The 21,650-nt window shown below is 54.7% G+C and overlaps 7 protein-coding genes across 7 annotated transcripts; 3 read left to right on the top strand and 4 right to left on the bottom strand.

Moving 5' to 3' along the window:
* Window positions 1-2,971: 2,971 nt before the first annotated feature.
* Window positions 2,972-3,976, bottom strand: MONBRDRAFT_23589 (uncharacterized protein; the record flags this gene model as incomplete). The annotated part of the gene is made up of 1 exon (XM_001743933.1): window positions 2,972-3,976. One exon carries the CDS (start codon window positions 3,974-3,976, stop codon window positions 2,972-2,974), a length of 1,005 nt encoding a protein of 334 aa, XP_001743985.1.
* A 1,617-nt stretch (window positions 3,977-5,593) lies between these two features.
* On the top strand, window positions 5,594-6,430 carry MONBRDRAFT_15030 (uncharacterized protein; the record flags this gene model as incomplete). The annotated part of the gene is made up of 3 exons (XM_001743686.1): window positions 5,594-5,752; window positions 5,862-5,967; window positions 6,096-6,430. The coding sequence occupies 3 exons, from the start codon at window positions 5,594-5,596 to the stop codon at window positions 6,428-6,430; spliced, it is 600 nt and encodes a 199-aa protein (XP_001743738.1).
* An 851-nt stretch (window positions 6,431-7,281) lies between these two features.
* Window positions 7,282-12,718, bottom strand: MONBRDRAFT_6446 (uncharacterized protein; the record flags this gene model as incomplete). Its single annotated transcript, XM_001743934.1, has 6 exons — window positions 7,282-8,112; window positions 8,176-8,598; window positions 8,696-8,770; window positions 8,899-9,641; window positions 9,728-10,115; window positions 10,550-12,718. The coding sequence occupies 6 exons, from the start codon at window positions 12,716-12,718 to the stop codon at window positions 7,282-7,284; spliced, it is 4,629 nt and encodes a 1,542-aa protein (XP_001743986.1).
* A 561-nt stretch (window positions 12,719-13,279) lies between these two features.
* MONBRDRAFT_36230 (uncharacterized protein) lies at window positions 13,280-14,888 on the top strand (the record flags this gene model as incomplete). The annotated part of the gene is made up of 3 exons (XM_001743687.1): window positions 13,280-13,384; window positions 13,519-14,170; window positions 14,320-14,888. 3 exons carry the CDS (start codon window positions 13,280-13,282, stop codon window positions 14,886-14,888), a joined length of 1,326 nt encoding a protein of 441 aa, XP_001743739.1.
* Window positions 14,889-15,555: 667 nt separating this feature from the next.
* Window positions 15,556-16,188, bottom strand: MONBRDRAFT_23593 (uncharacterized protein; the record flags this gene model as incomplete). Its single annotated transcript, XM_001743935.1, has 4 exons — window positions 15,556-15,679; window positions 15,807-15,841; window positions 15,912-16,035; window positions 16,130-16,188. 4 exons carry the CDS (start codon window positions 16,186-16,188, stop codon window positions 15,556-15,558), a joined length of 342 nt encoding a protein of 113 aa, XP_001743987.1.
* A 223-nt stretch (window positions 16,189-16,411) lies between these two features.
* On the top strand, window positions 16,412-18,671 carry MONBRDRAFT_20084 (uncharacterized protein). Its single transcript, XM_001743688.1, has 9 exons — window positions 16,412-16,603; window positions 16,764-16,831; window positions 16,947-17,012; window positions 17,119-17,172; window positions 17,307-17,393; window positions 17,515-17,578; window positions 17,712-17,796; window positions 17,922-18,055; window positions 18,189-18,671. The coding sequence occupies exons 1-9, from the start codon at window positions 16,601-16,603 to the stop codon at window positions 18,408-18,410; spliced, it is 783 nt and encodes a 260-aa protein (XP_001743740.1). The 5' UTR covers window positions 16,412-16,600; the 3' UTR covers window positions 18,411-18,671.
* A 44-nt stretch (window positions 18,672-18,715) lies between these two features.
* Window positions 18,716-19,683, bottom strand: MONBRDRAFT_20088 (uncharacterized protein). The gene is made up of 3 exons (XM_001743936.1): window positions 19,672-19,683; window positions 19,459-19,554; window positions 18,716-19,203 (listed from the first exon to the last, which is right to left on the bottom strand). Exons 1-3 carry the CDS (start codon window positions 19,672-19,674, stop codon window positions 18,892-18,894), a joined length of 411 nt encoding a protein of 136 aa, XP_001743988.1. The 5' UTR covers window positions 19,675-19,683; the 3' UTR covers window positions 18,716-18,891.
* Window positions 19,684-21,650: the final 1,967 nt, after the last annotated feature.

The raw sequence follows: 21,650 nt of genomic DNA on the forward strand, positions 1-21,650 counted from the left end.
TGGTACTCACTTTGATCGTGAGTACGACATTGTGTATCGTCAAGACATCAAGACAGTCAGTCAGTCCGTGTATTTGTCGTCATTTGTTTCTGCAGACAAGCCATAATTGTGCCGTACCAGGCATCGTGTCCATTTGTGTTTTTTACCATTAACTTGTTTCCGGTGTGTGGCATCGGAACCTCAGACCTTTTCTTGTGCTTCCTCCCTTACCTCTACTTACTCGTTTTGCTAACTACTTGAAGGATTTATTTTTGCAGCGAGGTGCTCGTCGAGGCAGCTTGACATCGCTCCCTGACGTTTGCCTCTTTTTTTTTTCTCTCTCCATCTTTCTTTCGCTTCCTCCTCGACTTTGCTTTCTCTCTGCTTCTTCTTCTTTTTGCCTTCTCTCTCAACCAATTGCCAATTGATTCCACAACATCAACAACTGAAATAGTCGCGCCTCCGGTTGCAAAAGAGGAACCTCTCAGACGGGAGAAAGGCTTGACATGCCTGTGTTTCTTGCGAGCAACTCAACTTCAGAGTTTGGTTTTGAGCTACGGCCTCTGGCCCCAAATAGGAGCCGCGTGCTGCCATTTTGGACCGTCTAGCTTCACGCTTCAGCACGACATCCTTATGACATGACAATGTTAGGGACATTGTGCCCGAGTTGCTTGTCTCTAGCGGTGGAAAAATGCATTTTACCACTGCTGTCTCTGGCTAACGCTGCTTGATGTTGGATGGCAGTTGGAATCACGCACGGTGGCATACCGCCTCGCTTAACTTGATTGCACGGGCTGGTGCTCGACCCGGCAAGTCAAAGTGATTTGTTCTAGCAATGCCTATCTGCTCTGCGAACGAGAGCAGAATATCATTTCCGCTACCCTCCGCCGTGTGTGAACAAGAGAACTTGCATACCCGCAACCATCGACGATATAACCACATCAACCAAGAGGTTTGTGGCAGCTCTGTCGTTGCCTGGCTCGTTTCCAGCGCGCCCGTCGTCGGCCCGGGCTGATCACGCGCGCCACCTGCTATACTGCCTGTACAGCAGGCTGCATAAAGACGGTCGTTGTTCCAAGACGAAGCCCATCTTATGGCAAAGGAAAGGCAACGGATGTGGCACATTGGACCACCCACGCTAGAACATGATGCGAACGCCCCTCCATCAAAACAAGCAACTTCAGTCACAATCGTGGCTAGCTCTAGCGTCGCTTAGCACGCAAAAGTCAAGAGCAAATCGACACGAATCAGCTTCCAACACACACTGCGCGTTCAACTTTACGTCGCAGTTCAAAGCTCCAGCTTGACTGGTTTTGTAGACTTTTGGATGAATCGTCTCTCATATCTGGAAGCGTTTGTCATTGGGTCTGATTCAAGTTTTAAGTTATTGGAGTGGGAAAGCAACAGCCCTCGCGTTCACACACCCGACGACTGACAAAACCACAGGACTGCTCATTCTTACTTCGACTTGATGGGCTGTCGCATTAGATTAACGTAGGGGGGCTCAATGTATATGCAAGCTTCTGGATCCGATACCAGAAATTTAGGAAAAAAATTCGCCAAAAACCCTCAATATTTACATGACATTGTTAATTTTATTTCTGCTGCTCTTGGGTATTGAAACGATCGAAGGCTGTTCATATGATTGGCAGGTCAATTCGCTTGAACAAAGGAAGCAACAGGGAGATTTGGATGGCAAAGCTGGAGCCCGGGTTGCACCCGCACGGCGTGTGAACGGGGTTCAACTTGTCAGATCGCCAAATCTCAAGATGAGAAGAAAGAAAGGTAGGAACGAGAAAAAGGGACTGAGTGAGCACATCACAAAGGCCCGGCCAAGAAAGCCTGAACAAGCATGTGAAACACGACTAAACAACTATCGGGACGAGGCCGTGAGCCTACACCGTTGCCACCTGCATGTGAACAAAGCCAAAGCAGATGCCATGGGCAAAAAAAAACAAGAAAAAAAAAAAAAAAAGAGGAGCACCACAATACAGGACCGAAGCGGGCCGCCTAACATGGTTGTGGACTCGAGGACGACACGAACAGCAAAGGCAACAGGCAACAGCGTGGGCATGGACACATTGAGCCCATGCTCGCGGTAGGCCATCACCTCGGGTGTGGATAAGCATTGGCCATACGGCAAGTGGGTGGGTTTGGGTCTGCTGCGCAACACAAAGATTCGCTGGCCAGAAGGCCTCCGAGCAGCGTTGCCGAATGGCGTGGACTCGGTCGGGGAAGCCCGTCTACGAGCGGGGGAGCATCTTGCCCTGCATCACTCGCATCGCATCGAGATAGTCGTTGACAAAGGGCTCACAGGCCTCAAAGTGGTTGACGCCCTCCTTGCGATAACAGTCACGAACGCGGTCCTTCAGCATCTTGAGCGCTGCATTCTCCACCAGCAGCTGGATAGACAAGGCCACAAGAAACAGCAGGCGGAGCGCCATGAGTCGCGAGCTGAGCGAGGCCCGGCATGAAATTGGCGGCAGCATGGCTAGTTTTGAGTACCAACCTCCTGCGCTTGGCGCTCATGCTCGCGGAGAAAGGCCGCCGAGTCGTCAGTTCGGTAGTGCGACATACTGCTGGGACAAGCGGGTAAAAAAGACCTGACCGCATACTCGGCGTGAGTGTATCTCGCATCAACGACCAGCTGAGCGGGGGGCATTTAGGTTTGGTCCTTTATGGGAAAGTGGGGCTGGACCCTCCGGGACCAGAGATCACCGAGGTCCGCCCAGCCGATGGCGGAGCATAAACATACCGGACAAGAGACCAAGCGCCAAGATGCACAAATGCGACAAGTGGCAGCCGTGAGGAACGGGCTGTTAGTAACAGATGGTAGCACTGCTCCACATGACCAGGATTTTTTCAACATTAATTCCAAAGTGTAGCATTTATGACACAATGATAGAAAATCTGACAAAATGGTTCATTCGCGCCGGATCGAGCCCGGCGCGACTGCTGCCAGGGCAACAGCTCGCTCGTTTTTGAGGATATACTACATGAGGGAATCGAGAAAGGCAAGGTCGTCTTCTTCAACCGCAGGCGGGGCCTGACGCACGGCTGGGGGCGTGCTGGTTGCGGGGTTAGAATTGGAAACACCACTTTGTCGTGAGGTGCTTTGCTGGGTGGATTCAGTTCCCAAGAGCTCATCAAGCAGCTGGTCGTCGTCGCTGTGGTGATGGGGGTTGGAGGTTTGGTGGACATTTGTTCTGCCTGAAGCTGGTGTATGGCGGGGATCAGGCGCACTCAAAGTCAAAATGGAGGGTGCATCACTGGTAGCTGGTGCCAGGAGGGCGTTGAGCTGGTCATCCACGTCGGCCAGGTCCGAGGCGGGCTCGACCTGCGCGCGTTGCGCTTGCGAGGCGCTGTTGGGGCTTTGTTGGCTTGAAACAGGGCTGGCAGCCTCGACGCGTGCCGCTTCTGGGGCTGGCTTGGTTACCGGGGGTGCAGACATCTGAATGGGCTGAGGGTCGTAAGTGGAGGCCCCGGACAGGTGCTGGGCCTGGGTGGTGGCGCTGGTCAGCAACATTTGCGTCTCATCCAGAGTAAATGTGAATTCGCGGAGAACAGAGGTCCAGTCTGGATGGGCGAGTAGGTTGGCGTTGAGGCCAAGGCGGGTAGCTGCATCGAGACGTAGGTCGCGCAGGACATCGAGGGCAGGATCAATGTCGTGATACCGAAGATGAAACGCGTTGTAGCGGTCAGCAAGGGCTTGGCGCTCGCCACGCTCACGGAGCTGTGCGACGGTCAATGTTCCACCAGTCTCCACTCCGTGATCGCCAAAGGCGGGAGCCGGCGGCAAGTCGCGAGGCTTGTTCTGTGGCGCCGGCCGACGCTTGGTCCCAACCCCTGGTTCGAGGTTGGTCGCAGAAACAGTGGGTGGGACATCTTTTCCACCCGAGTGACGATCCTTTTTACGGGCCTGATGGGTAGCTGCCGCATCCGCATGCGTCTTTTGATACTGCTTGGCTCGCTGCTGCTTGTGCTCGTTTGGCCGCATCCCGCCGATCATTCAGCAAAAAAAAGAGGAAAAAAAAAAAAAAAAAGTAAGTCCATGCGGAAGAGTGATAAACGCTACACTTTGAATAATCTGACAAAGACCGCTGGGTCTGAAGAGCCGGAACTGGAAGACGTTACCGATGCGGCACCTTATGGAAGCGTCATTGCCATAGTACGTGTCGTGCATCTGGCGATGAGGGGAATGGTGATGAGCCGTGGTGGTGGTGACGGGCTGGGTTGACAACTCGTTGCTGGTCTCGATGGGGGCCACGGGCAATGAGCCGACGCGCGTGATGGGACCTTGAGTATCCTGGTGTATGTGTGTGTGTGTGTGAGGCTTGCAGCGATGAATGATCTTGGTTGGGCATGTGGTAGTCATCGTAGCCACGACACCCCAGATAAAGCTGGGTGGTTCTGATTCATCTTTGCTAGACATGTTGCGAGTGTTCAAGCCGTGTCGCTCACATCCAGTGGTGCATAAGCAACGTTTGGGAAGCAAGCAAGTTGCAGGCGTTTCAAGGCAAAAAGATGCCGCACCAACGAGCACCAGGTGTGATGGATCAGGCTGAGGATCACGCCCTGCAAGAGCCAAGTTCAAAGCCATCGAAACGAGCTTGAGAAGCAAGTCGTTGACCGTCGTGGAATGCGAATTAAGAATCTGGTCCAGATTCATGTACATGCATGTATATACGCGACCGAATCCTTGATGACCGTTACTCATCGTAGGTTGCCAAGCTGCTGGGTGCCGCTTCAATACGTCATCGACAGAGAGAGAGAGAGAGAGAGAGAGAGAGCACGGAGAGGGTGATGATGAAATATACCGCCAACACATCACCAGCTACATGTGCAAGGTAATATCATGCAGGTGTGATGTATACAAGGGGATAAACGTGACTGGTATGTACATATGTGTGACGGGTCTTGTATTGTCAGCATTGTTGGGAGTGACAGTGTGTGTTTGGCTTGATGTGTGTGTGTGTCCTAACACCGGAATGGCAGCGCCACTGCAGCCCCGCCCCTTCTTTGACTTCTGCCAGAACCAAGATGGATGGTCATAGAGGGGTGTCTCTGGGTTGGGTCTTGGCAACCCGTCTGTGTGAACCGTTGGCTGCATGACTGGATGAATCTGCACTTGTGCTCGACAACCGTGCTGGGCTGCGTGGCTCGTGGGCTCCTGCGCGCGGTTGCCTGGCTGTCTGCCTGGTTGGCTAGGCACACGCATGACGACGCACCACGTTGTTGCGCTGCATGGGCTCCACAGTCCATTTTCTCCTCCCTCCTCTTTTCTCCCCCCTCCTCCCCCTTGATCTTGACGTTGTGTGTGTGCGTGTGTGCGTGTGTGCGTGTGTGCCTCTGTGTGTGTGAGTTTGCGCGTGAGCCACAACTGCCTCATCGGGTTGATTGTGAGCAGGGAGCTTGCGTTGCCATCGCAGCATTTGTAATTATTGGGTCGACGCTGCCCCTCATAGCACGTAGCATCCCTTTGCGGCCTCGCCTCGTTCCCACACACTCGCTGCGCTCTCCTTATCCAGTGGTGCAAAGCCTTCCTTTACCCCACGCCTGACTCTCGTGGCTGCGACGCCATTTTTCTTTGGTTCTGGTGCAGACCGTAGCCAAGATGGCGGATCGTCGTTGCAAAGTTGTTTGCGTCGGCACGACCCGTGCTGGCAAGTCCTCTCTTGTTCAAGCCTTTCTGTACGGCTACATGTCTCGAGAGTATGCTGGCACCGTCGGTGTCGAGTTTCACAGCAAGACCGTCTTCCTGCCCGATGGCCCCGTACGTGTGCTTGTCTTCCTCCTGACCAAACTATGCTGGCACACTCTGGGTCTCGCCCTTTCTTGCCGTTGCTCACCTCTTGCCGACTTTTCCGCGGGGCTATTTACAGGTGCGCCTCCAGCTCTGGGATACGGCCGGACATGAGCGCTTTTCGGCGCTCGTCCCAACCTACCTCAAGTCAGCCGAAGCTGTGCTCCTTACCTTTGATCTTACTGGTACGCCCTCGCTTTACATGTCGAGGTGCCATTCCTTGCGACACGTCCATATCCGGCCCTCAAGCCCCGTCGGCAAGTGTGTCTCACGAACCCGTCGCTGCTCAACCAACGCACACATCCCCTGACAGATCGTGCCAGCTTCGATGAGGTGACGCAGTACGCCGAGCTCATTGCCAAGCACGCGGTTGGCCTGGCCCCGACTCGCGTGCTCGTCCTGGGCAATAAAAGCGACCTGGATGATCAACGCCAAGTCTCCCATCAGGAGGCCGCCGCCAAAAGCATCGAGCTCGGTTACGATTACATGGAAGTCTCGGCCACCCAGCCCACCAATGTCGTCCGCTGCTTCCGCCACCTGGTCGCCCAGGTCGTGGCACCTGATGGTCGCCTTGAACCCACATGTATGTCGAGGTTGAGAAGCCCATGTTCCCCTTCCCTTATATCCGGTCCGAAGCGGCGCTCTTAGCACCGCACTTAACTCACATCCACTTTGACCCCTCGCTCTCTCTCTGGCTCACAGGGACGGAGATTGCGCTGGAGATGCCCGAGGATGGCAATCCATCCACCAAAGACGTCATGTCCGTCCCAGAGGAGGGTTGCATGATGGCTTGGATCAAATCCTTGACCAATTTCTTGGCAGCTTTCTGGGCGCCGAGCAAGGATGCCAAGGGCTATGGTGCCACCCAGCGCGACCCGACTCTCCCCGTCGTTGCCACAGCCGTTTCGGCTTGAGGAATGGGAAACATCTTCACAGCTCTCCTGTCCACGGCCCAAAGGTGCTCGCTCGTGTATGGAACGAGAGAATGAAGCGAAAAGAGAAAGAGGACGCGCACTAGTCCGCAGCCGAGTTCAAGCTCGTCAGCGACTGTGACTTCAGGCGATACACAACATTTCAACTCGAGGCCGAGCCTCCAGTTTTAAGTAGTAGCCTGTTGAGCCCCACATCCTTCTTGCTACCTGGCACAAGTTGGCTGCTCTCAGCCCTGCTGTGAGATTTGCCCGCTTGCTGCCTGTTGCGTGACCTATTTATAAGACTCTGTTGACTAAATTTATAAGACTATCGATGTTCAATTCCTCCTCTCAAAGCTTGCAGATAAGACTGTTCACACACCTCTCCTACCTAAACTATTCCAATTGCTGCCCCAGGGGAAGCGCCCTGGGCCACAATCGACAAACCTCTTACACAACCGGCTCGGTTTCATCATCGAGAACAATTACCTCAGGGGCTACAGAGTTGGTTCGGACACCAAGACCAGCCAACGCATGAGAAAGAAAGCAACAGAAGAGCTGTTTGCACAGGCAACAAAAATGCCGTGGTCACCTACCGCTTGCCTCACTCTTCGGGTCAGTACCTAGTTCTACACTCTTGAGCGTCGTGTCTGTAGTGCCGACTGCTGCAGGCGTTACGGGCAGCAGTAAAGGCTGGTTGTCGCCGGCAGCACTTGTCACCGCGTTACACACAGGAGGGTTGCTGGCGAGTGTGGTGCTTGCGGCCTCAGCCGTTTTCTTGCTCGCAACCTGATTGTCAGGACTGAGGTCTTGGTCCACTATGCGAATCATATCGTCCAATGAGACGCCCTCGCCAGAGCAACAACGTGTTGATTGCACGACTTTGCTTTGGCCTGCCATGACAATCAAAACAAACTCACATTTGGCTCGCTTCGGTTCTTGCTGAGTGTCCTGGCCCTGAGCCATTGCCATCACCTCGGACAGAGCTGGTCCCACCTCTGTACCCTCTGCCTGCACCGGGCCACCGGTAGGGTTTGACGCAGCAGCTTGGGAGGGTTGCTCAGTAACCATGGTGGAAGTGGGGAGAGTGGCCTGCGGTGCCTGGCTTGAGCTCGTGCCTGCCTTGTCCGTGCTTATCTGGTAGTCGTCTCGGCTGATCAAGGAGCGCAGCAAGTGCGCAGTCTGGACGGGGATGCGAATGCGCATGTCGCTCGGAGTATTCAAAACGCTTTGCTGGCCCTCTGCTGGAATCTCATTCTCGGCGGATACCTCCCGCGTGTACTCGGCAATAGCCAGCTCGGTGTTGTTGTCGTCCAACAGCTCATCCGTATCCAGATCGATGGCATCATCCAGCCACATAACGCGCGCAATCCAGTGTTTGTTTTCACGTTGCACCCGCTCCAAGACAGCGTCCTGCTGCTACAAAAATCACAAGCCACACCGTCACAGGTCTGATGCCGGCCCTTTATGAAGCGATTCAACATGTGCCTCTGCGTCGCTGTCCGAAGCGCTGCTGGCATCGTCCGTGGCCGCATTCTCCAATTGCTGCGCTTGTGAGTCTTCCTGCGACTCACTCATGTTACGAGCTAGCGCCTTGTCTAGCAGTTCGTCCATGGCAGCGCGTAGCCAGTCGTTGGATGCATCGCGCTTCATCATGTCCACCGCCGCGTCGTTATTTAAGTGAGCCACAAAATGGGCTGGTGGCAAGGCAAGAAGTCGTCGCATCATACCACCAGACAAATTGTTTTTAGACGCGCTTTTGTCAATAACATTTTGGAAGATGGTCATTTTGTTGATCTGGCGACTGAGAATGTGCTCTTCGATCGTCCCAGCTGCCACCAAACGATAAACGTAAACCGTCTTCTGCTGACCATAGCGATGACAACGCGAGATGGCTTGATTGTCCTGCGATACAGCGGTAGCGGGGGTGTCGTGAGCTCCGATGCCGTGTGCGATGGTGTTGAAAAGGCCACCCACCGGCAGCGCCTGCACACCACCTTACCGTAGCTGGATTCCAAGACACGTCAAAGAGAATGACGCGGTTGCCTCCATACATGTTCAAGCCCGTGGCCCCAGCCTATCACAGCAACATGCACGCATAACAACCCCTTGTTACATTGCTCATTGTGTCAAGGCGTGGGTAATGCTGAATGATCAGCCCGCTTCAGGAGCCAGTGCAAAAGCGCCGCTGTACAGGTAACCTACACGAATGGACACTAAAAACAAGCGGCAGGGCTCGTCCGGTTGGTTGAACTGATCACACATGTCCTTCCGGCGGGCACTGCTCGTCTCGCCCTCCAAGCGGAAAAAGTCCTGGTCCTTGCGCATGGGACGCAGACCATCACGCAATGCGAAAAGCTCAGTCTCCAGGCGCTGCTGAATCACACTGAGCACAAACAAAGATTGGGAGAAGAAAACAAGTTTGTCATTCGTGCTCAATGCTTCACGGATTAGACTCAGGGTAATGTCAATCTTGGCAGACTGAGCCGCGGCCTGTGCCATAGCTGGATCAAAGAAGGGCTCGACGTCATCATCTCCCACATCGCTGTTCTCGGCCTCTGCAGCAGCCTCTGCTGGGGCGCTGTTGTCATTGGATCTGCCCAAGCGCCGGGTGGGGCCTTTACTTGTTTCCAGTGCAGCGACGCTACTTGATGACACGAGCGAGGGGGGCCAGGTAATGATAGTTTGCAAGGGGCGAATTAGACTCCAGAAGCTGCTGGGCGCTTGTAGTCGGGGCTGCTTATGTGCTACCAGACAACGGAAGTATAGGACGAGCTGGGCTGGGGAGAGCTTGACAAAGATGACGTGTTCTTGTCGCGACGCATGGATGGCATCTGCATCCTGCCGAGAGCGCCGCTGTAGAAAGCCCGCGGTGATGCTCTGCAGCGTGGCCAAGCGATACTTGCACTTGCGCCGAGTGGACCAGTCCGCATCGGGTGCCTGGCCAGCTTCGATGGGGCGTACGAAAAATCTTTCAAATTCCGGTGCAGTGCCCAGAATGCCAGGATGGACCAGATCTACGACAGAAAAGAACCTGCCGAGTCACCAGGTTGAGCAGCGACGGGGGTCGTGGGGTTAGGGAGAGCGACAACACGGGCAACGCGATAAAAATGCGTGACGTGCAGCCCAAAAACCCGACGGAAGCAGCAGCACGAGACACGCAATTTTGACAAAACCCACTCGGACAGGTGATTCTGCAAAGGAGTTCCAGTCAGAAGAATTCGGCATCGAGTTACAAAGGAATTGATGCAGTCATAGTAGCGCTTGCGTCCTAAAAGGTGAGCCTCATCCACCACCAGCAACTGCGTGTGCTTGCGCAAGTACTTGCGAAGTTTGTGTCCCACATGCTTATCCTGGCGCGTTCCCAGCAGGCTATACAGCATTGCCACCCCTAGCACGAGCATGCCCCCCTCCTTGTACCACTGGTGAATGCGACGAGCCCGTTCTAAGGGGACGTCTCACCGATGTGTGAGCAAGGGCAAAGATAGCAGGTCAAAAAGGGCAATCGGGTCCACGGACCGAGCAGCAGCGCTAGGCCGCCCAGCTTATGTGCCAGCACCTACCGTTGGTGTCGTCGAGGAGATAAATTTTTGGAAGCTCCTGACCTGTGGGCCACCACCTTTCACACTCACTCTTCCATGAATGTAGTGTGCTAATGGGAGAAATGACAAGAAGGCGCTGGTACTGCTCCTTTTTATGCGAGCGAAGGAGGGCGCTCCACAACACGACAATCTGTGCAAGGCAACTCCAGTGAGACTTTTCTACACGCAGAAAGCGTAAAGCAAAACTGGCCTTTCCAATTCATCTGCAGTTTGCGGCATGCAACACAAGGATCAGAAGGAGACGACAATGCTACCTGCATGGTCTTGCCCAAGCCCATGTCATGAGCGAGTATGCAGGCATGGTGACTGAAGCTTCGGGGCATGTCTTTCATGAGCTCTTTTGTGCTGTCGACGACGTTGTCCCACATGAACCGAATGCCTTGTAGCTGATGGCTTTTCAACTGTTGTGAGACTTCCGGTGCCAATCGCAAGATGGGTTCTTGGTGACCCCGCGTGAGGTTCACGACAAAACCCAAAGATAGGTCATCTTCATCCTTCCGTTGGTTTTCCTCGCGGTTGGCCGCGCGTGCTTTGACTAGTTTCAACATGGCAGATTGACTGAGGGGCACATTGCGGTTTCGTTGAGCTGGGTGGCGACGGCGACGATGTCGCTTTTGCGGAGGTGAAGCAGAGCCCTGAAGCATTTCATCAAGGGTTAGATCTGAAATATCGCTCATAAAGGCGAAGGCCTCCCCATGAAGGCCCTCACGGCTGTGTCGGCGGGCATTGAGTTCAGAAAGAGTGCGACTGGGTTCAAACATGGAGCTGCTGTGGGCTGTACGACCCCAAGCGTGCGTTGTTTTATTCTGCCAACTGTTGCCTGGAGAGTGGTCGTTGGGGGAGATGTCATTGTCGTCCAGGTCGTTCTGGACAACATCGGGTCCATTGTCTTGATTATCATAATGCTGTTCGCTGTCATCGGTGCTCTTCTCGGCGGCAGAGCTGTACGCTACGTCGCTGTCCAGGCTCTCGGAGCTGTCCGACAGGGTCGGAGTGCGCAGTGTGTCATTGGGGGCACGGCGTCGCTTGGGGACGTGGCGACTAATTCTATTTGTGCCTCGATGCCGTTGGGTGAGTTCATGGTCACGCTGCAGAGTGCGCAGCTTGATTCGCTCTTGCAGGCCGGCTTCCAGGAGGATGCGGTTTTCATTTTCCATACAAGCTTGTTGCTCGGGAAGCACTTTGGCGGCTGGGTCGTCCTCTAGATCTTCAATGACATCGCGGGCTGCAGCTTGATCCAACGAGTCTATCTCATACACGCTGGCGCAGGCTGGCACGTAGCCGGAAGCGCCCGACCCTTCGATTTCTCCCCCGCGGCCTTTACGAACGGGGCGCAGTTTCGCCAGTGCTTTGTCTGCTTGACGTTGAGCCAGTCGGTCAGCTCGGGTTTCCTTGAGACGCAGGTGAGCTTGTTCTGGCTGGTCGAGGGGGTTGGAGGTGAAGGCGAGGTCATCATCATCTTCTTCGTCGCTTACAGCATGCCCGAAGATTTGCCGCTGCATGAGCAGCACGACACGATGGTCCAAACGTTCCTCGAGGAGAGCTGCCTGGGTATAAATTTTGGTACTGAGGGGTTGAGGTGCATCGTTATCCAGCACGGGTGGCACAATTTGCATGCAGGGCGAGGCCAGCTCGTCGGGTTCATCACAGGCAAGGAGTTCTAGCACACGGGCATATTGCTGCACCCAAAAGTCGATAGCGGGGTCCGACATGTAGCGCTCAAAGTCCTCTTTGGTCCAGGCATCATTGGATTTCAGCTCCAGGCTGTTGTCGGCGATATGGTCCTCGTTGTCGATGGCGGCGGCAATAAAGCGATCACGTTCGCTGCGCAGGCTGGTCAACACACTTGGTTCGCAGCACAGGCACCGCCATGGATCAGCGGCGTACATGCCTTCCAATGCAGCTGGTCCAAGATTGGCTTGCAAGCACTCGGTGCAAAAAACCCGAGGGCACACATCGCACATGAGCAATTCAATGTCCTTATCCGTCGTGCCTTCATAAGGCTGGAGGCACCAAGTACACCGTTCATGCGAGCCTTGGGCGTCCAGGGGAACGTTCAACTGGCCATCCAGCATGTGTTGAGAGTACCCAAACTCGCACCGCGGACAGACAGCGCATTCAAGCACGGGGTGTGCCTTGACATCCTTGGACGCGAAGATGGTGCTGCCGCAGATGGTGCACGGCAGCCACACGAGCACAGCGTCTGCATCGATGGGCGAGGCAGCTGGCTGGGCTGCGGGAGCAGAGTCGATAGCTGGCGGTGGCTGGCTGGGCTTTTCGACCTGAGGCGCTTGGTCTCGTGCTGTAGGACCTGCTGGAAGCGCTTTTGCTACCTCCTCTTCCTCCTCATCCGAAGAAATGATCTGCACAGTAAAGGTCTGTTGCGTGCTGGCAGAACCGCCGCGGCGCCAGCCCCCAGACATGGTTCATCTGCCATAAAAATGCAACCGTTAAAAGCAGCACCGATGACAAATAGAAGCTCTGTGCTCTCTCCCTCTCTCTCTCTGAAGGCGAGAGGTAAAGGGCTGCTGTCTCTCGAGTCGCTTGGTAAAGCGTCATGTTTTTTTGATGACAATTATATTCTCTGAGCGACACGCTCTTCGGTGCTTCCCCTCTGGTCGACGTTCCTCGTGGCGTGAGAATCGGAGACAGGCAGCGACGGGCAACAGGCAGCGGGCAGCGGGCAGCACACAGCTTCCGTGAAGATGGGCGAGCGCACCATCTTCTCAAGCCCTGAGGATGGCAGCAAATTGTTTGTGGGGCAACTGCCTTTGCAAATGCAAGACCGCGATCTTCACGAGCTCTTTGCTCCTTTTGGCGTGATTGAAGACGGTACGGCCAAACCCTCAGTGTGATGTCATGCCTCCGTCTCGTCTCTGCACGCTACCCTTCACCTCACCCACTGGCCTGTGCGCACACGCATAATTTGGCTGGGCTCGGGTGAATCTCGTGGTGATGGTCTCATGTGTTTGGTGCATACAGCCATGGTGGCCCTGAACAAGAGCACAGGCACGTCACGGGGTTTTGGCTTTGTCAAGTTTCGCGACCTGCACAGCGCCGATCGTGCCGTGACAGCAATGCACGACGCGGTACGTCAATGCCCGCTGAGGCTTGTGCTTGACTGGCATACAACGAGCGATGTGACAGAGTGGCTTCTTTGGTGGGTGATGAATGACCCTTGATCACCTCCCTTTCGTCCCCTCGTCTGGTATTTGCTTTCCAGGATGTTCAGGGTCAACGGCTCGTGGTGCAGCGAGCTCAGGCCAAAGGCACAGGGCGGGGCCGGGGCCCGCCACCTTTTTCCGAAGACGAACGAATGCGAGGATCAGTACATCCCCATTCGCGTCGCCGAAGCCCTGCACGGCGTCGTTCACCCGCTCATCGAGATGGATTCGACACAACATACCAGCCTGGGCATTATCACAACGCCGTTGATCGCCCAGATGTGCGCGCAGCCGCATACCACCGCAACTCACCTCCGCCAGCTGCCTTGTCTGGTGGCTATGTGCCAGGCATGCGGCGTGCACCCGAGTCAACACCTTCGCGCGAGGTTCGGGGCGCCCCCCCTACGCATGAGCTTCGGCCGCCACCTCCGGGCTACACACGGGAACCTGTCCCGGACTACTCGCGCAAGCCCGTGTCAAATGCCTACGTGCCCGGCGGTAGTCGAAAACCACCCAGCCGTGACTATGTAGGGGCCGCTCGATATGAGCCTGGACAACGCGGCGCATATTCACGTGAGGAGCGTGATGCTGATCGTCGCTCCCATGTTGGGCTCGACTCTCGCGCCGAGCAGCAGCCCCAGAGGCCGTCAGCAGCACGCCACCCTTCCCCCTATGCTTCGCAGCGAGACCGTTTGCCCTCGCCCGCTCCATGTACGTCTCAGCACTGCAGATTGCCATTCCATTGCGCTTCTTATCAGTATCGCAGTCCGCGAAACGAGGTGAAATGGTGTTCTCCTCTCAATTTTGCTTCTGAACTCAATTTTCTTTCTTTCTGTGACGCGGGCATATCTTTTTAGCAGCACCGGGCGTGTATCAACCAGGCATGAGGGCCGTAACCCAAGGCCAGCGGAGTCCTATGCGGCAAGGTTCTTCCGGTGAGACGGCGCGCTATGCGCCAGGTGCTCGGCAAGCACGCGAGACCCACGGCACGAGGCAACCTGAGGCGCGTCCCGAGGAGTCATACTACCCCAGGGCTCGCCATGACACACCAACGGGCCGTTACCAGCCCGATGAAGCGAGTGAGCGTCGGAATGGCAGCTACCAGGCCCATAGCGGGTATACTCCAGGGGGACACCCGCGAGATGCTGCAGGGAGGCACCCAGCAGGACGCCATGGACCAACCAGTTCAGGTTACGAGGCGCGACCGTCTCGGCCCGAATCACAGGAGCACCGTGGATATAACGCACCGACAGCCACGCGTAACCGTGCACACGAAGGCCGCGGTGGATACGATGGCTACAGCAGCTACGATGGATATCAGGCCTCAGGTGGACCACCCCACGCTTGGCAGGAAGGAGCATCACAGCCAGCACGAGAGCAATTTGCGCGCCACCGAGCTAGAGCCCCGAATGACCGTTCACGTTATTGACAGAGAGGGTTGGCAGATGTTTGGGAGTTTGTATCGATTGACATGGCGCGTGGCGCCGTACGATGCGTCGAGGGCCGGAGGGTGGGAGTGAAGCATCAAAAATCGAAATCGCTATCAGCTATGCTGGGGTGCAGTGTGAGCTGGTTGCCGGAAAGACTGAGGGCACTCAGGCTGAAATCTGCATCCTCGTCATCACTGGGATGGAGGACATCGGCAAAGGTGGCGCGGCGCGGGGACGCATGTTGGGCCTGATCGCGCTCTTCATTGCCTACTGATCCGGTGTCGGCTTTGTCACTGCCACCCAAAAGGATGTCTGAAGGTGGAAGCTCAGAAGTGGGCGAGGAGGGCACAAGGTCTGCAACACCATTCAGAGTCGAGATGGCGGCTGCGTTGTGTGCTGGCACCTGTGACGTGGCTTCAGACGCAGCAGTGTGTTGTTGGTCTGACGCAACAGGGTCTAGCTCGGCGGCTGGAGAACTGCTGGACTCGAGCCGTGGAAGACTCGCGCGATTGCTAGTGGGAGTGGTGTCGGGAGCGCCATCTAGATCCTGATCAGTCAGGCTTGCATCTTGCGAAACCGCGTCGCTTTCGTCATCGCGACGCTCATCAGGTGCGGCATGCGAGAGCGGCGGGTATCGCCGAGTGTCAGACAATGTTGGGTGTGAGGTCATGTGAGGGCCATCTGGCGCCGTGGGGAGTTGGTGGGAAGAGGGGTGGGTGTCACGGTGAGTGGCACGTGGTGCACCGTGTCGGGGCTCGGACCGGCCGTGGCCACATTGCTCATTGCGGGTCTGTCGGGCAGGGAAACAAGTCGGCACAGTCTGGGGCAGAGGCTCTGGTGATGATGCTTGCTCTTCTTTACGTTGAGTTGGTACTGGGGCGGGGCGCGCTCTCGCTTGTCGAGCCAGCTGGGCCGACCGAGCTTTAAGGCCGATGTTGCGCTTGCAGCTTGTCTGCGAAGGAAGGATGCGCGTGAAAGGATACAGGGTGTCCTCAATACGACACACGCAAGTCTTGTCATACCTCGGCTTGGCGTTGCAAATCAGCCGCGCGTCGGCGCAGCAAGCTAGAAGGGGCCGTGGCACGCAGACAGTGCCGGGCTTGCAGCTCCTGGTATGTATCTGCATAGGCCCGAGCCGTGGCCAACCTGTGTGTGCGGTGCGTAGACCCCGAAAGCAAAAAGAAGTATCATTATCCTCCAGCCAAGGCACGACTGGTACAAGGCTTGACGCGTCACGTACAAGCTCTCCAGATGCTGATCGTGCAGCGCCACCCGCGCCTGATACTCGGACCAGTCCATGATCAAGAAGAAAGAGGCGAAATTTCCGCCGAAAAATTTAAATTTTTTTTTCTTTTTCCCAAATGACACCGATTATCTGACATCAGTCTGACAAAGGATCACAGGGCGACAACTGTGAAGCGTGGTACACTTCCTCACACGTGTGGTTTCTGTTCAAATCTCCCGCGTGTGTGTGTAAGAGAGAGAGAGAGAGCGAGAGAGGGTTGATATCCATTTGGCGTCAAGCACGTTGGTGGCAGCCAGGAGACGAGACGAGTCGGTGCAGCAGCAAGCAGGGTGATCTTGCCCCAAGCGCGAGCTCAGGAGAGGGCCTGCGGTTTGATTGGGTTGATTTTGGTGCCTGTTTGAGCACTCGGTTGGATTTGAAGGAGGATTTTATTGCACGCTACCGCGTCACACAACCACCGCCGTCATGGTATGTCCAGCAAAGTCGGCCGCCGCCTTGTCACGGAGACATCAGCGTTGGTTTGTCTCAGAGTTGCGCTGCACTGCGGTTGGGCGTCGCTTAATCCTATCGGTGGTGTTGCTTTGGGCCCCTGGGTGCTTGTTGGATTTTGTGATTCCAACCCCTTTAGCCTCAGAATGAGTATATGGAGCGGCATCGCAAGCTGCATGGTCGACGTATGGATCATGAAGAGCGCTTGTACGAGTTTCTGTTCCACTCTGCCGGCACCGTTTGTTTCTGGCAGCGTCGTTACGATGCACTGTGGATTGGGGCGGTTGTGACTGATACAAGTGACCGGGCTGACTGATTTTAGGCGTAAAAAGGAAGCGCGCTCGGCGCACCGCGCCTCGGAGCAAGCTCAAAAGCTGCGCGGTCTCAAGTGAGTTTTGCTACAGTCTTTGCGCCTCGAGCCTGGACACAGGTCCACCGGCTGCTGGGCCAACGCGCTTGCTCGGTGTGCGCTCATCCATGCGTTTGCTATCCAGGGCCAAGCTATTGAATAAGAAGCGTCATGCCGAGAAGATCCAGATGAAGAAGACGTATGTCAGGCCGCTTTCTTGCTGTTCGGTGCATGTCGCGTCCAGTTTTGTGCTCTATCTCCCCCACATCGCCATCCCTGTGGTAAGGCGGTGGACTGTTCCCCACAGCTGCTTACGTCGAGGTGATGCTATAGGATTGCCATGCACGAGGAGAAGAAGAGCAAGCTGCGCAAGACCCCCGACGTGCCAGATGGCGCCATTCCAGCATACCTGATGGATCGGTACGATGCACCTGCAATGATTTCGGCTTCTCGTCTCACATTTCCAAGGGAGAGGGGTGAACATTTTCTGGTAATCCCGTGTTGCTGACTTTTGCGTGTGCTCGATTTCCCTCTCGCTTAGTGAGGGCGAGGCGCGTGCCAAGGCTTTGAGTAATATGATCAAGCAGAAGCGTAAGGAAAAGGCGGTACGTACGCTTGTTGGCTAGTATTCAATTGATAGCAGATGGCGTCTGTAGCTTGCGCTCAGGTCCTTTGTTTCTAATCTCGTCTCGGCGAGCTCATGGTGTTGTTTTTTTGCTTGTGCTTTTGTCACCACAGGGCAAATGGAGCGTGCCTCTTCCCAAGGTCCGCGCAATGGGCGAGGACGAGGTGATGAAGGTCGTGCGCACCGGCAAACGCCAGAGTGAGTCTATTTTCATTTTATTTTACCTGGTCGCCACGTTCTTGTTATTCTTCGACGTGGTTGTTATTCTCATTGTCTCACCGTCGACCCATTTTGGACATCCACGCTTTGTTCGTGTGCCACAGAGAAAGCTTGGAAGCGCATGATCACTAAACACACTTTTGTGGGCGAGGGCTTTACCCGCAAGCCCCCGAAATACGAGCGCTTTGTTCGCCCCATGGCACTGCGCACCAAGAAGGCTCATGTGACACATCCCGAGGTTGGTCATGCACAAGTCAGACGCGACACTGCCGCCGTCTTGGCAGAAGCAGAGCAGCTCGTTTGGTCATTTCGTGTCAATTTCCTGATTTATCACTGGCTCACCAACCCGAATCGCTGGGACGACTCTGCAGCTCAAGGCCACCTTCTGCTTGCCGATTATCGGTGTGAAGAAGAATCCCAACAGCCCCATGTTCACGCAGCTGGGTGTCATCACCAAGGGTACCATCATCGAGGTCAACGTCAGCGAGCTGGGTCTCGTGACCACGGGCGGCAAGGTTGTGTGGGGCAAGTATGCCCAGGTGACCAACAACCCGGAGAACGACGGCTGCATCAACGCCGTCCTCTTGGTATAATTGTCTTTGCTTTTCCAGCTCCCCTGACTCGTGTTGTGCCTTGATGTTTGATCCCCTCTGTTCCTTCTTTCGCTGCTGTCGCGTACTTCAAAGTTTGTAATTTTCCCTTGTTGCTGTCAAAGATGATGTTGCCTTGTGCGCTGCATGCCGGGCATGCGCTCCCCTCTCTACTTGTGTTCATTTGTTGACGTTGCAGCTGGCGCGACTCGCTTGTGTTTTCTTCCTTTTTTTTTTTTTTTTTTGCAAATTGATGAGTCATTCAAACAAATGTTGTCTTCACTTGTCAGTCCAAAAAGATCAAGAATAGTTTTGATACCAATGTGTTTCGACTACTGGGTACAAGACTTTTGTTATCACAGGGCACGCAGGCCTGCTTCGCGGGTTGGGTATAGAGATGATTGTAGAAATCGTGGTGTTTAAGAACACCGGGAGTTGGTAAAGAAGAATGTTCCCAAGAGGGATAGATGTAGTCACAAGGCGCTTAAGCGCGCTCGCCACGGATGCGGCGGGCCAGCTGGATGTCCTTGGGCATGATGGTGACACGCTTGGCGTGGATGGCGCAGAGGTTGGTGTCCTCAAAGAGGCCAACAAGGTAGGCCTCAGCGGCCTCCTGCAGAGCACCAACGGCCGCTGACTGGAAGCGGAGGTCCGTCTTGAAGTCCTGAGCAATCTCGCGAACCAGACGTTGGAAGGGCAGCTTGCGGATCAGGAGCTCGGTCGACTTCTGGTAGCGACGAATCTCACGAAGAGCGACGGTACCGGGGCGGAAGCGATGGGGCTTCTTGACGCCACCCTATTGCAGCAAAGCAAAGAGAAGTTCAAAGGCATGAGTGAAGCCTCGACCCGTGGTATCCTGACGTGTGCTGAACGGCACCAAGAACATAAAAAAAACACACAAACACACACAGCTAAAACGTCCAAGGGAGCTCAGAAAAAAATTGATCACTCATTCTTATTCAGTGACTCTAGTCAAGTATCACTGCTCCTTTCAAAACAGACACGCCATGAAACACAACATGGGGGAAAGATGATGGATGGGTGAGCTTACCGAAGTGGGGGCGGACTTGCGAGCGGCCTTGGTGGCCAGCTGCTTGCGGGGCGCCTTGCCACCGGTCGACTTGCGAGCCGTTTGCTTGGTACGAGCCTACGTCATATCAAAATGTGGCGGTGAGCACCAAATCTCCTCTACAAACGCCAATGGCAACGAGAACGCGAGAACGGCAGCGCCCGCTAGGGCGCATCACATATTGATGCCACGAACCATTGTGGAGTCTAATGTGTTCCGCGGAACAAAAAGAAAATGGCTATGGAAATGCACAACAACAACAACAACAACAAGCTTCTGCAAGCCGTTGTGCGTTGCTGCAATGCTCAACAGCATGCCAAAGTAAGGAAAAACTTCGTCAGGCAGTTTGTTATGCAGTCACTTTCATGGCGTGGTCGTCGACGGGAAGGGACTTTTTTCAACTTGACAATACGGCTATAAGGGCTATGCAAGGCCAGCATGGGCTATGAAGCTTGATCGAAAATTGAATTTTCAACCAATGTTTTTGAATCATTGCATGCGGAAAAGTCTTGGTTCCTTCATAGGAAAGTTAAAATTGTTTACAAGCAAAATAAATTGCTTGTTAGCAAGAGTTGGCGACGTTGACACGTCGATCAACGAACAAAAGTGTAACTTTAATCACACACTCCCAATCGCACCGCCCACTGCCTGTTTGGAGGTTGCCCTGGTCCCGCATTCCTCCTCTCACAGTGATCATTTCACTCTCTCGGCTCGGTTCTCGTTCTTTCGTGGTACGTGTGGGGGTGGGAATGGCAGTCGGGTTGCAGTCAAGTGCAAAGATCGTTGCTGCCCGGGATGGGTGATCGACTGGCTTGGGGCATGTGTAAACGTTTTGAAATGTGGCAGTGGAGAATGTGCAGCCCCCGCCAGATGATCCCGAGCATGTATGCCCGCGCTGACATTCGCTCATTGGTTTGTGCGAACGGGGGTGTGCAGATCCTCTTCCACACCAACAGACATGGCTGGCAGCAAGGTCAAGACGCCACAAATGCGGGCAGCTAGCAAGAAGCACGCCCAGAACATTCACAAGCGTGGTAACGTGCCCAAGTCTCTGGTATGTTTGCCCGGCATCCTCACTGGTCAGCCTGAGCCGGCTCAGGCTGTTCCCGCCCGTTTTACCTCTTGTACGCTGACCCGTTTCTGTTGTACTCTTTAATAGCGCAACGAGGAATCGGAGGAGTATCCTGTCGGCCCCATCGTTCTTGGCTTCTTCATCTTTGTCGTGTGCGGCTCGGGTACGTCTCTTGGCTTGGCTGTTGTTGTTGTTGTTTGCCTGCCCAAGTTAGTTGTCTGGGATCTTCCCGGTGAATCTGCGAGACGTTCTGCCTCGCCTGCTCGAGTGTTTTACTGCAAATGTTGGCCATGGCTGATAATTGCTCTCTTGTCTTTGCCTTGGTTTCTCAACAGTCATCTTCCAGATGTTCCAGAGCATTCAGTATGGTGCTCCCCCGACCAACTAAGGCCGAGTTTCATCCCGTGCCGAGTACCTGTCGTGCGTTGACAGATCATTCAAGCCACCCCAACCATTGACGGGAGCTGGTCCGTGCAACTCGGCGCTTCCAGGCATGCCTATTGCCTCGTTTCGAGAGAGGGCCTCGAGCATGCTTGCGGTGGTGATGTGTCCGGACTTGTCATGCCAGATCACTGCTTGTCGGCAAGCTGTCCCGTTGTTCCTTTGAGGTTGACATGCTGTGCTTGATCGCCTCTCTGTCTCCGACGTTTCTTGTTTCTGGGACGCCCTCTTTTTGGTTCTTTTCCTTGGCAAATAGCTCTGATGTTCATCTCTTGCGTTTTGTTTTTCTGTTCCTTTTTTCTTTTCTTTTTCCTTTTTTTTTTTTTTTGCCTTGTTGGAGTTTATTCGCGTTTCAGTCTTGTCACTTGTTTGTGCTGGCTGCTTGCTTGGTGCCATCTGCTGGTGTTTGCCCCGAGTAAACTTGCGGATGTGCTTCGCAATGCCTTATCCAGTCTGTCCAAGTGGACCCAACCCAGACCTATTCAAACGAAATCAATCTGTTTAATCACACATCCGAATCCAACTCTTCTCCGACGTAGGCATGTCATGATCCGGCCCTTCGTTTTGTGTCTTCTTCATGATGATCACTCATCGGGCCAGCACCATATCCCTTACTCACTGCCCCCCCCCCCCCCCCCCCCCAAAAAAAAAAAAAAAAGGG

Source organism: Monosiga brevicollis, genomic scaffold (assembly GCF_000002865.3).
Source record: "Monosiga brevicollis MX1 MONBRscaffold_4 genomic scaffold, whole genome shotgun sequence".
Taxonomy (NCBI): domain Eukaryota; class Choanoflagellata; order Craspedida; family Salpingoecidae; genus Monosiga; species Monosiga brevicollis.

Excerpts from the sequence above, each read along its gene's own strand:
- MONBRDRAFT_20084 (XM_001743688.1), top strand. Across the intron at positions 17,797-17,921 it reads GCGCACCGGCAAACGCCAGA|AGAAAGCTTGGAAGCGCATG; the intron begins GTGAGTCTATTT and ends CGTGTGCCACAG. Across the intron at positions 18,056-18,188 it reads CTCATGTGACACATCCCGAG|CTCAAGGCCACCTTCTGCTT; the intron begins GTTGGTCATGCA and ends ACGACTCTGCAG.
- MONBRDRAFT_20088 (XM_001743936.1), bottom strand. Across the intron at positions 19,204-19,458 it reads GCAAGTCCGCCCCCACTTCG|GGTGGCGTCAAGAAGCCCCA; the intron begins GTAAGCTCACCC and ends TTGCTGCAATAG.